The 12,590-nt window shown below is 44.2% G+C and overlaps 1 protein-coding gene across 2 annotated transcripts in view; it reads right to left on the bottom strand.

Moving 5' to 3' along the window:
* Positions 1-235: 235 nt before the first annotated feature.
* Positions 236-12,590, bottom strand: part of TMEM114 (transmembrane protein 114) — a 30,816-nt gene continuing 18,461 nt past the window's right edge. Inside the window, exons 3-4 of one of the 2 annotated variants that reach the window (XM_027827650.3) lie at positions 10,238-10,375; positions 236-2,901 (exon numbers count right to left, since the gene is read on the bottom strand). In XM_027827650.3, coding sequence (XP_027683451.1) covers positions 2,669-2,901; positions 10,238-10,375 — 371 coding nt within the window. In that variant the 3' untranslated portion in view covers positions 236-2,668. The remainder of the gene's footprint in view (positions 2,902-10,237; positions 10,376-12,590) is intronic. The other variant, XM_027827658.3, reaches the window with a different exon arrangement.

Genomic DNA, 12,590 nt, shown 5'->3' with positions numbered 1-12,590 from the left:
ATTTATAAAAACTTTGTGCCGCTCCAGTTCAGATGTTTTATAGAGGCACTTTGAAAGCATATCATATTAATTATATAATAACTCTGCACAAAAAACTGCCTTATTCCTTATAGAAAACATATTTCTTAGTTCTCCTGTGCTTTTGTAAACCATGTTCAGCTGTGAGATATCATTTTAGGGGGTTCATCACAATTCAGGCCCATTTTAATGGAGTAGCGGTAATAAATATTCAGATATCAGCATGAAGCTGCTGTTTACAATACATTTATAAGTAACAAAGATTTAGAGTTACAGTTACATCATACAAATTTTGGCACAGCATTAAATTGCAATCTCACACATACAGAGACTTTTGTTAATAAACAGGTGCTGAGTCTAACACAAAACATTTAAAGTACCATACTCAAGTGGGTGTAACTTTGGTAATGAAAGATTTTCCCTACTTCCATTTTAAAGCTGTTACTATATTTTTGCACTGGTAAAGTGATTGCATGTTGATAGTACACAGACAGAAATGTATCCTGCCTAATTCAAGTGCACGGCAACATGTTGAAAATACAATAACACTGGAATGTGGTGGGTTGAGATTTTCAAAAGCACCTAAGTGACCTTGGAGCTCAAGTCTAATTGACTGTCCATAGGACTTGTTCTCTTAAATCACTGAGGAGCTTTAAAAAATCCTACCTATATTTTATCCCGATGAAAAGGAGGGAGAGGGTTTTGTAGGTAAGGCACTGAACTAGGAATCAGAAGATCTGGTTTGATTTCTGGCTCTGCCACAGGGTTCCTGCATGGCTATGGGCAAAGCATTAATCTCTTTATTCCTAATCCATTAAATTCCCTTCTTTCCTGCCTTAGCCTGTTTACAGTGCTGGTTCTTTGGAGCAAGGCCTCTCTCTCTCTGTCCATACAGCACGTAGCACAATTGGACCCTGCTCTCAGCTGGGGTCTCTAGACACCACAGTATAAGTAATGATGCAGTTTTTGAATACAAAAAATAATAAATCACTATAACATTTAACAGAAGCAAGTGAGAACAGTTATCCCCATTTTCAGTAATGGAGAAACTACCATCCAGAGAGGTAAAGGGACTTGCCCAAGGTCCCACTGCACATCAGTGGCACCGCTGAGAAGACCGCAGCATCCTGTCTCTCAGTCCTATGCTAGATTTGCAGTCTCCTTATTTCAGAATGGTTTTCCATGTATCCATTGCATATGGATCACTACACTGAAGTCATAAAGAAACACACATCCTTAACAGGAATATAGTGGAGCTGTTGATTCAATATGGACTTGATCCAAAGCCTACTGGGAGTTTGAGGGTTAATGGCACTGGATCAGGCCCTCTTATAGGCATTATTGGCCAGGATACAAAAAACAAGTACTCAGCATGTAAGATAAATTTCAGCTGAGTTGTATGTATGATTTTATACAAGTTAAATACGTCCTGTCACAATGCATCATAAGAGTTCCCATTGAAATTACAAATCCAGATGTAAAAACACCTTGGAGAACAAAGTAAATGACAATGTTAAAGTATCATGCATCTCAAGAATGCAACTCGCAATGTGTAATAAACGGTGAGGGTAAATAATCATCTACCATGTAAAGTGAGTGCTATGTTCTGAAGGAACTCCCTTGAAATTAGAAGTACCTGACCTGGCTTACAGGTTTCTTGGGCTGTTTCATTTCTAACATTAGCTCTGTGTGTCTACATGCACGTGTGTGTCATTAAAAAACAGAATCACAGGTATGGTATAAGAGATGAAGGTTTCCCATGTCTGAAGTGAGATGTAAGGGAACAGAGAGAATCTGTAATTAGCAAAGATTGTTAATTACTAATCTGTAATTAGTAAAGTGTTAATACCACTGATACTGAATTGCACTTCAGACCAAGTCCTACTACTGTACCTGGGATATCACTCAAGTATGCTGGAAGCCGGGGTACTCTGGATTGTCATTTGCGTGGTTTACGTCACCCTTCAAATACTCTGAAGTCCATGGCACTCTGAATCACTAATCTGAATCTCATTCTGTGCAGTGAAACTGTGCTAGGATATATATTTTTATTATTCATATGTGTTTTGTCTTTCTCAACCAGTCTTCGGATATATAGAATCTATATAAGAGCAGACATGAAGGTCACAATGTCTAAGGGCTGCTTAGTAGCTTATGTACAATAAATGTAGTGATGGTCTTGGGCCAGCTGTTAAGGGATAGAGGCTTCCATCACAGCTAGCACTAATTGGCACCCTTGTTAGGAGTCTCAGCGGAGGCCCAGGATTAAGTGGGCTGTGGAGACAGGACTCCAGTGCAGTCATGAGGCACTTTGTCAGGGGCAGTTGAAGGGGGAAAGGAAAGAGAAGTCGTCTTGTGTTAGACCTGTCCTGCAACAAAAGGGGGCAGCTCAGTCTCTGGGCTTGTCAAATGAGCATCCTTAGTGAGCACTAAATATACACAATTTATTTTCTTTTAAAGACACAAAGGCCACCTCATTAACATTTGACAATGAACTGTTGCCATAGTGAGCACTGCGCATTGGGTTAGGAGAAGAGCTAGCTCAGCATCGTGGTACACTCAGGAGCAGCTTTGCCATTCTTCTTATCCACATTGATCCAGTCAGTTCACCTTGGTAGATTCCACGGTATCATTGGGCTGCATTGCTGCTTCAGATCCTCTGCTCCCGACTCTGTTTGAGGCCTACCACTCGGGCAGCCAGCAGGAACGCTGCCCCAGTCAGCATCTCTGCAATGAAGGAGCCCCACACAAGTGCCAAAGACCAGCCAAACTTGATGTCAACTTCCTCCAAGAGGTTGTTCCTTCCCAAAAGGCAGAGAGCTTCCTTGAAGGCAGCCGCTGAGTATGCAATGTAGACACTGATCCCAGTGAGCGTAACAAGGCCTAAAGGAAACACAAATGTAGTATAGTGTTGGGGTCCACTTCACCTCAGTCCAAACTGCTTGGTTATGGCTCTGCTAGATCTCCTTTGCAATCCCTCCCTATATACTCAGGCAGGACTCTCTTCTGCCCTCTGGTTTTGTTTCTTGTCTCTAGTTTTGTTTTGGTCTCTGTATCACTTAGGTGATGAACCAAAATGTAAAACAGCATGTTTCCTGCAATGCACACCTAATGATGTGTGTTTCAGACACATAAGACACGTACAGCCCAATTTACAAAATTGTATCATTGGCCTGATTCTCCACTGCTTTGCGCCTTATATAGCTGTGTACTCATGTGAAAAGTGGGTGTGAATGGGAGTGTTTTATAGATACTTGCACAGCTGTAAATGACTACACCAGGTGCAAGTAGAGAACTGGATTATACATTTCAGCTCAGTGATGGTGCTTGTATTTAGGCTAAAATTTTCAAGTGCGGTCTCTAACGTTGAGTCCTCAGCTTAAACCACGTTGGGCTTTACCGTTTGCAGAATTGCTGTAGCTGGGTTGGTCCCAGTTTATGAGGGAAAGGAGGTCGGTGAGGTAGTATTTTTTTATTGAACCACCTTCTCTTCGTGGAAGGCACAAGCTGAAGAAGAGTTCTGTGTAGCTTGAAAGCTTGTACCTTCCACCACCAGAAGTTGGTCCAGTAAAAGATATTACCTCACCTCCTTTGTCTCTCTAGCCTTATTGTCAGCTCCGGACTGGAACTTGAATCGTGGATGCTCACCACTTCCGGAAAATCAGAGTGTAGGTATGTCAAGCTGGGCTCCTGAAAAATCAAGGCGCTCAGAATAAGCATCCACATTTTTCAAGAGTGGCTGCATAATTTGTTAATTGCTGCAGGCGGTGAAATCTAAATTCAAGATAGGATCGCAGTGTAAGGCTGTTTAAGAGGGGCATGCTCACTCCGGACAGCTCTTTTATTAGGTGCAGTGTATAGAGCCTTCTGTGGACTCAGCCTCATGCTGCTTTCCCCATGCAGATGCAGAGGGGACTTTTTGCCCATGGAGAAGGAGATTTCCACCTCTGCAGCATGTCCCCCTAGCTCCATACAAGAACCCTCCCAGCTGCTTCTGTTCCAGTGAGGACAGAAAGCGCTGAAGGCAGGGAGGCCATCTAGGCTCCTCCCAGATTGTCTCCCTGCTAAAACCCCAAGAGAAAACTCTAAAGTTAATACTTCCTGACTTCCCCAGGCTGGCTTGCCTCCCTCCCCCACCAGCAGTAGCAGTGAGCAGGGCATCTTTGCCCCTGCATTTGCAATGGAGTCATGCATCCAAGGAACTTAGACAAAGGGTGGGGCCTCCATAAATGGCATGTTCTCGAGACAATTGCTAAGATCCATGATATCTGGGGGGCTGGAGCCCCAGGCCTTTTCTGCACAAAGGTGGGAGATACCCTAATCCCACTCCCCTGATGGAAGGACTCCTAGAGAGCAGTGTAAATTAAAATTCTCAGAGCTTCCTGTCCCCTGCTCCTGCATAGGGGAGGATGAGGCCCTAAGCTGGTGCAAAGCAATTGAGAGTTACCAAGTCAGGTGTTAAATAGAGAAATTCCTCAGTACAGATGGCTAGCATGAGGCCCACCCATTATGAAGTCCCACTTTCTCCCTCACTGTCATAGGGTAAGCGAGGCCTTTAGAGTCCTGGCTCTTCTCCACCTGGATCATGTGACTGTGGGCAGGGAGCAAGGCTGCTGGGAAGAAGGAAACAGGATAAAGGGCGGAAGAGAGGTAGCAGGAGCAGCCCACTGGACAATTCCCTGGTAATTAGAGTTTGCAGAGTGCTTAGAAGTGGCTCTCTGGCAGGAGAGAGCTGAGAGAGATCCAGGGAGGACAATAGCAGCACCCTGAGAAGCTCTCCAGAGGCAAGGGCTGGCCTGGAGCTGGTGTGTCTCCCTGCTGGCAGAGGAGCCTAGAAAGGACTGTATGGAGGATGTGTGAGAGGGTCTAGGATGCTGGCAAGTGTAGGGAATAGCCCCAGTGAAAATGTGGTGGCTAGAGTTGAGGAATGCTTTTTTATTTAGGCTCTCAAGGCTAACTAGCAAAAGGATATGGGCTCCTCTACATCTCTGCCATGCCACCTGAAAGGGCTGCAATGATGTGACTAAGGACCATGGCCCAGAAATAGTGAAGTTATCTGTGGAGCATTTAAAGAGGAGATTTGTGGTGGTCTTGTTTGTGCTCCTTTTTCTCTGGGAAGGAGAGATCTAGTCTGATCGTGGTCAAATTGCCCTACCAGCCTGTGAAAGACCTCTTTGGTGGGAAACTGAGGCACAGATGCATCTGGACATCAGAGAGGTAAAACACATTCATACTCTTGGTTGAAGTAGTGCATGGGCCTTGCTAGACCTTGGCATGAGGGTGAATCTCTTCCCCCAGTACACAAACTGCCAAGTAAAGATAAGGGGGATTGTTTTCATGGAGGTTTGGGCAAGATCTGCTAGATTCTGATGGTCTCTAACCAGGGTGGGCGTATTTAAGAGGTGGCAAGCTAAATTGTTCCAGTACCTGGAACACACAAACTGTGCTGGCAAGGAAAAAGCCCTGGTGTTTGTGTCTGCAGCCTAAAGTATCTCTTTATATTGTTCTGCACTGTCAATCAATAGAGAACAGCAGATAAAGTGGCACTCTGTATTAAACTGTGTGTGTCTACATTAAGCTACAGCATGAGAATTTGTAGTTACAGCAGTTTACACCAGCTAAGGCTTTGGCTCAAAATTTTCCTTTCAACTGAGTTGTTAGAGTTACAGGAGTCAGTGGGCCAAATCAAACCCAAGTAGAAAAACTGCATTATAAATTACAAATCCTCCGTGTCTTAGCTTTTCACTTAACACTATCTTCAGTGGTTTCCCAGTCCCCAAAATCTGTTGTGACACTGCTCTCGTGACTTCTATTGAATGGTGCTTCTTGAACAGCTGCAGAAACAAGGAGCTTACATGATGAGTTGGACTTGTGAAAGCACAAACAGTGATGTGCACTTCACTCTGCCCCGAGCTCCCAAAGCCCTGAAATAGTTGCTTGTTTGCTTCCAGCAACTCTAGTCCTTCTTCTCTTTCCCTTTTAGAAACAGGATATTCTGATCCGCTGACCCATGTGTAATTGGATTCTCACAATGCAGACATGAACTAGTGGCGTTCCTCCTAAACTCAGCCTGACCAAAGGGTCAGGACTTGGCAGACTGACAGAGGTGGGTGGCAGGCAGCATGGTCTGGGTCAGGTTTCAGCAACATGCCACCTGTTGGAACAGCTCAGCAGGTAGGTCTATTCCTGGCCCATGTATCTGTTGAGTGAACAGTGCTGATGTTACCATTGATTTGGGGGGAAGTAACAAGCAACTGTGGAGCAGCTGTTATAGAGCAGTGCTCTGCAAGAACCTTAGGCAGAGTGATCTAGGCTAAGATGGACTCCTGACCCCCACTAGCACTGGGATGGCAGGGGAGGGCATGAGACTGAGGTTTTATTGTTGGCATTAGTGTGACCAAGGCACTGCGCCTGTCTGACTGCAGGGAAACTTCTTGTGTTACTTAATAACCAATTACAACTTGCTATAAAATATCAAAAGCACAAAACATCAGAGTTGTAGGGGCAAAATTCTGTATACTTGGCTATTCCTTTCATTAGGATGTATTTCCCCCAAACCCCCTTCCCTCAACTCTATCTTCTGCTTAGAGTATAAGCCTTCACCCTTTGCTGCTAAGTTCTGAGCACACCAATATGTGATCATTTTGCAATCACCAACCTCCACTACACTTGGTTTTAGCATTCTTGTGAACTGTTAAAAACAGTTACCAAGTACCACTGCAGAGGTGGCTGCATTTCATGTCACAGGTGAAATATTCCCTCTAATCCTACCACACAGGGCTGTTGTCAAGCTGAGTGTGTGTGTGTCAAGTTGTTGTACTGTTGTGAATTAAAAAGGCTTACCTGGCCCTTTCCAGCCGTTTTACTTTTATACTATTGGTGAAAGAAAGTTACGCCTAATCTAAGATACCTCACAGAGTGCTGTGAGATTTTAGTTAGTATTGTTAAGTCTTGCCCTAAGTAGCTTGTACGTCACTTGAATAGAAGATTGCTATTAATGCTCATGTGAGGCAAGGTGGGTATTTATAGGCTTTGTTGCTTTACCAAGGCAATGTATGTTATGAAAGAACATTGCATTAAAGCTGCTGCCATGTTTCTTCTCTCTTTTTCCAGGAGAGAATTCATTGATTCATCTGTACACAGTGAGCTCTGGCATTGCGTGCACAATGCTAACGTCATGCCTGTAGCAAATTCCCTGGAAAGAAATAGGACTAGGAAGTAGGGATCAGAATCATACTGGAGGTTTGTAAAATACAGGATTACACTCCTCATTCGAGAGATTCTGCTTGTAAATTTTTCTTTGGCTTGCTGCTCAGATTCCATAGTGAGCACCACTGTAAAACACTGATTGCATGCAGGTATTATGATGATCAGTTAGAAATTGTTAAATTAGATTAGATGTCAGAGCATCCTGGCCTGCATATCTCAACTCTTGCCATCTGAACCTCTCAAAATGTTTGTCACTGTAACAAGATATCGGGTTCCAGACACCTGGGCAGAAATGCAGAGTTGTTTTGCTGACTCATACTGAGGTCAGGTGCTAGGACCCTGAACAGATTCAATTACTCTTACTCAGTGTCACCCAGACCACGTGGGTCCTATTAACAATTAGCTTAAATCCAGATGTATACAGGGAATTAAGTGTGTCTCTTTGAGCAGCTGCAGAAATAGAACCCTGCAATAGAAAACCTCACCTGGAGTACTGTGTGCAGTTCTGGTCTCCCATGTTTAAGAAGGATGAATTCAAACTGGAACAGGTACAGAGAAGGGCTACTAGGATGATCCGAGGAATGGAAAACTTGTCTTATGAAAGGAGACTCAGGGAGCTTGGCTTGTTTAGCCTAACTAAAAGAAGGTTGAGGGGAGATATGATTGCTCTCTATAAATATATCAGAGGGATAAATACCGGAGAGGGAGAGGAATTATTTAAACTCAGTACCAATGTGGACACAAGAACAAATGGATATAAACTGGCCACTAGGAAATTTAGATTAGAAATTAGACGAAGGTTTCTAACCATCAGAGGAGTGAAGTTTTGGAATAGCCTTCCGAGGGAAGTAGTGGGGGCAAAAGATCTATCTTGCTTTAAGATTAAACTCGATAAGTTTATGGAGGAGATGGTATGATGGGATAACATGGCTTTGGTAATTAAATATTCATGGTAAATAGGCCCAATGGCCTGTGATGGGTTTTAGATGGGGTAAGATCCAAGTTACCCGGGAAAGAATTTTCTGTAGTATCTGGCTGATGAATCTTGCCCATATGCTCAGGGTTTAGCTGATCGCCATATTTGGGGTCGGGAAGGAATTTTCCTCCTGGGCAGATTGGAAGGCCCTGGAGGTTTTTCGCCTTCCTCTGTAGCATGGGGCACGGATCACTTGCTGGAGGATTCTCTGCTCCTTGAGGTCTTTAAACTACAATTTGAGGACTTCAATAGCACAGATATAGGTGTGAGGTTTTTTTGTGGGAGTGGTGGGTGAAATTCTGTGGCCTGCGTTGTGCAGGAGGTCAGACTAGATGATCATAATGGTCCCTTCTGACCTAAATATCTATGAATCTATGAAAACTGTAGGACCAACCTTGAGAGAAAGCTTAGTCTGAGGCTTGTTTTGTTGTTAACAATAAAGGCAAATCCCAGAAAGGTGTTTGGAACCACTCCAGAGTGAATGTGTACTGTTAGGAGAAGAGTGGGAGCCCCATCTGCTTACACTCTGCTTTCCACACATGCTAGCATGGAGCAGGATTAGACACTGGAAACTCTAAATATGATTATGGGAATTCTCCTATTTATTATCATACAACTTGTATGATCCCAAACCCCTACTGGCAGAGTTTACATTAGTATCATGGGGGAAATATAAACTGGCCAAAATGGAGATGAGTTAAAAGTGGATGCAACTACCAGGAAGGAATGTCTGTCTCCTTGTGATGGCCTCACCTTCCAGCAGAATGGGCCTTGGTGCTTGGCATCTCTGAAAATCAGGCCCTTACACTGCAAGCCACTGCTAAGGATGTGGTGCTTTGGGATGCTCCAAGCAAGTGTAGATGACATGGTGGTTTGAGAACTTAGTGGCCTGCCTACAGTGGTTCTTCCACCATTGCTGGTGTTGATGAAGCTGCACGTGTGCTAGGGCAATGGTAGCTTTCCTTAAAACAGTCCGTGTAGAAATGGCTAGTGGGAGGCTTGCGTAAGTGAAGATGGTGCAGGGGGGTCAGTTTCAGTTAGTTTTCAGTTTGATCATTAAAACGTTAGAAGTGGCTTTAATACTCATTCACACTGGCCCACACTGTGGCATCTTGTGTTGCAGTGGTGAGCAGGTCACAAAGTCAGTGGGAGCGACTGGGTCACAATCTGGCTCGCTGCTTTTTGATTCCACCAAATCAAAATCCTTACAATAGGAGAGGGGATAATTATAAAGCCAGCTCCAGGAATCCTCACCTTCCTGCTCCTAAGTATAAACATTCTCCCTAGAGTACTGATGGGGACACTTGAAGCCTTGAACCTGTTGCTGTTAATGCTATTTGTATTAACGGGAGCCATTCATGCATGGTGCTGAGCAGAGAACTGAGGGCATTTGGCACCTCACAGGGCTGGGTGGTAGCTTCCTAGCTCAAAGAAAATAGTAAGGATAAAATACATGAAATGGCTGGACAGACCATGTAAGCCCCCTTTACTCATGATAGTCCATTGAAGTCAATGGAAATCTTCCCACTGATGGCTGTTTTTGTTTTGTTTGTTTGTTTTTTTCCTGGGGCTTAAGATCAAGCCTTGGCATTATACAGCTTTGAACTGTATTGAGTTAAGTTTCAGAAACTCTAAAGCCACTTGCATTCTACTTAGATTTTTAAAAAATCTTGTCTCTAGAGGAGAAAAACCTGACATAATGTTTGCCGAAAGGGTATTTAACCTTTCAAAGATGAAGATACTGTGTTCAAGATGTCTCTCAATCCTCCACGAGACACAACTACATGTAACTTTCTGCTATTCCTTGTTGTAAATGTCAGCTGATTACCTCAGAATCCACATTACTAGCTTTTCAATCTGCAAGGAGCTGAATGGGAAAGCACATGAAGTGAATAAATACTGGCACTCTGTCTGAAAGCAGACACTTGGCTGGTTCTGTTCTCATTGTCTGTTTCCCCTCTGGTCGTTGAAGTGCTACAGTTCTAAGCTGTCACCCTTAGTCTCATTAACAACAAATAGGACTCAGTACAATACCTCCAAAAAGAAAAAGCCATCCCGTCATTAGAAGCAGCAGGTAGGCCCTGGCAAGAATACTGATAAATCCAGTCATTCCTCCAAAAATCATCAGGATCAGGCTGAGAGGCAGCAGGATTACAAATGTCCCATGCATGTCTAGAGAGAAATGAAAGTTATCAGTGTTTCATTATCACTGCCATTGATTGTATTGCAGTAGTGCTCAATCAAGATCAGGGCTTTATTGTGCCAGGTATTGTACAAACACATAGTAAGACCATCCCTGCTCCGTGGAGTTTACAGTCTAAATAGATAGGATGAAGGGTGAGGGAAATGAGATGTGACATATGAGATTTGGATCCCTTCACTTAGACTTAGTAGTACTTTATTCAGTGAACAGCTCTACTGATTGTGCTTCTCATTGTGAGTAAGGGTATCGGAATCTGGCCCATAAACATCAAGGTGATGGGTTGCAAGCTTCATGTTAGTTCCAGGTCCTGGTTTTCTTAGATTCCATACAACATGGAATATTCTTAGTGCTAACTTACTTCAAAGAATCTGTAGGGATGAGAGGTTAGTGACATAATGGGACAGCAGATGGCTAGGGCGATATCAGAAGTGGGTGCTCGCTGCCAGATGCATTTCAGAATTCCCTTGAAAGACTCGTGTCAAAGCTTTTAAATGACAATTCTGCACAAGGCCATGGTCAGAGGGCTGAAACTCTCTTCTGATTCAAGTTAATTTTTCACCCTGTCTCTCATTGCTGTTGCTGATTTCTTCTCTTCAAATGCTGGGCTTTTACCTCCTAGAATACTCTATTATCCCTGCTTTTTATTGTAAGTGCTGGGGTTGGAGAAGAAGGGGGGAGCATAGTGTGATGAAAGCAGCAGATGCTGAGATCCAAGACCCCGGCATTTCTTCTCAACTCTACCACTGCCATGCATGGACCTTGGATAAGTCACAGGTTACTGGTCTCCGCCTCAGTGTAACTATGTGGATGTGGGTGATGTGAAGCTTAACTTGTTAGCTTGAAACCTTGGTTTTGCTCACACACCAAGCCTGTATAAAAGGCTTTGTGCGAGAAACCAGCACAATGCTCTGAGGAGGACAAGCCAGAGGCAGAGTTCAGCACACCTGCAAATCCCAGGCTACCATTCCTGCCCATGGATTGCAATAGTGGCCACATTCCCATTGAACAACCACCACAGAGCCCAGCTCCAGTGCACACTGAGTGCTGAAGGGCCTCAACTGATAGCTTCTGTTTCCCAGCATTGTCCATGTAGTGGTACCACAAGGTTCTGCTGTATTTTGGTCCTGCAGCCGCTGAAGGCCTAAGAGGACTTGTCTCTTAATAGTTTGTAATGCACTTTGAGATCCATGCATGAAAGGCATTCATCAGAATAGGTGAGAGCCCCATAAACCACTGGGGTTGCACAGGGTGTAAATCAGGGCAGCATTAGTCCACACACATATCAAACTGTGTGCGTGCCCACATCATCTGGAACATAAGCAAGTCCTTTCCCTTTTACAACACTGACATTAGCAGGAGGTATAATAAATACTCTCCAGCTTCTGATGACACTGCAGGAATATTTATCCATTAACTTTAGTGAAGCATTAAGATTATCTAACCCAGCATGCCTTCCCTCTTCTGCTTAATATTATTTTAACCAGCTTCTTGCTCTTCCACCTTTTGTTGTGGTGCCCTATTCTACATAGGTTGGTTATGCTGTGTGTGAGACAGCTCTGCCCCTCTTCCCTTGTGACGTGTGTGTCCCCTCACATACACACATTTCAGTCCTTTGGGGGAAGCAGTCTCTTTCATCTTAGTCTTTCTAAGAACACTGAGCACTTCCATTAGCTCACTGAAACACCTTCTTTGTCCTCAGCCCAGCTCGCCTAAGACTTCATCACATAGATTCTCCAGACTTGGATTCATCTTTGCTGCTGTCCATGGAATCCTCTCCAAAGCCAAAGTTACCTTAAGTGGTCTGATAGCCTCCCACATGATCTCATAAGCCTTTTGTCCTACTTCATCCCAGCCATCCTCTCATGTACTTAACACAAGGCTGCCTGAAATTCAGCCCTCTTGTGCATAAACCTTATTATCATCTCCAATTATGTGACCACATACTGGGTTTTTTATCCCATCACACCGCTCCCTCACTTAATGCCTAAGACAGATGATGTTCATCATAGGCACCGACTTCTAGTTTTCCCCGGGATGCTCCAACCTTGCTCCACCCCCAAGACCCCGCCCTCGCTCCCTCCTCCTGCCCCTGCTCTGCCCTCCTCCCCCGAGGCCCCTGCCCGCCTGCTCAGCTCTTGGGCAAATCAGACCCCAGGGTCTGAAGTCAGGCCCCCCAGAAAATGA

Source organism: Chelonia mydas, chromosome 10, assembly GCF_015237465.2.
Source record: "Chelonia mydas isolate rCheMyd1 chromosome 10, rCheMyd1.pri.v2, whole genome shotgun sequence".
In the NCBI taxonomy this organism is placed as follows: Eukaryota; Metazoa; Chordata; order Testudines; family Cheloniidae; genus Chelonia; species Chelonia mydas.
Note: the sequence above shows the minus strand (reverse complement) of the source record. Positions and strands in the feature narration are given on the sequence as shown.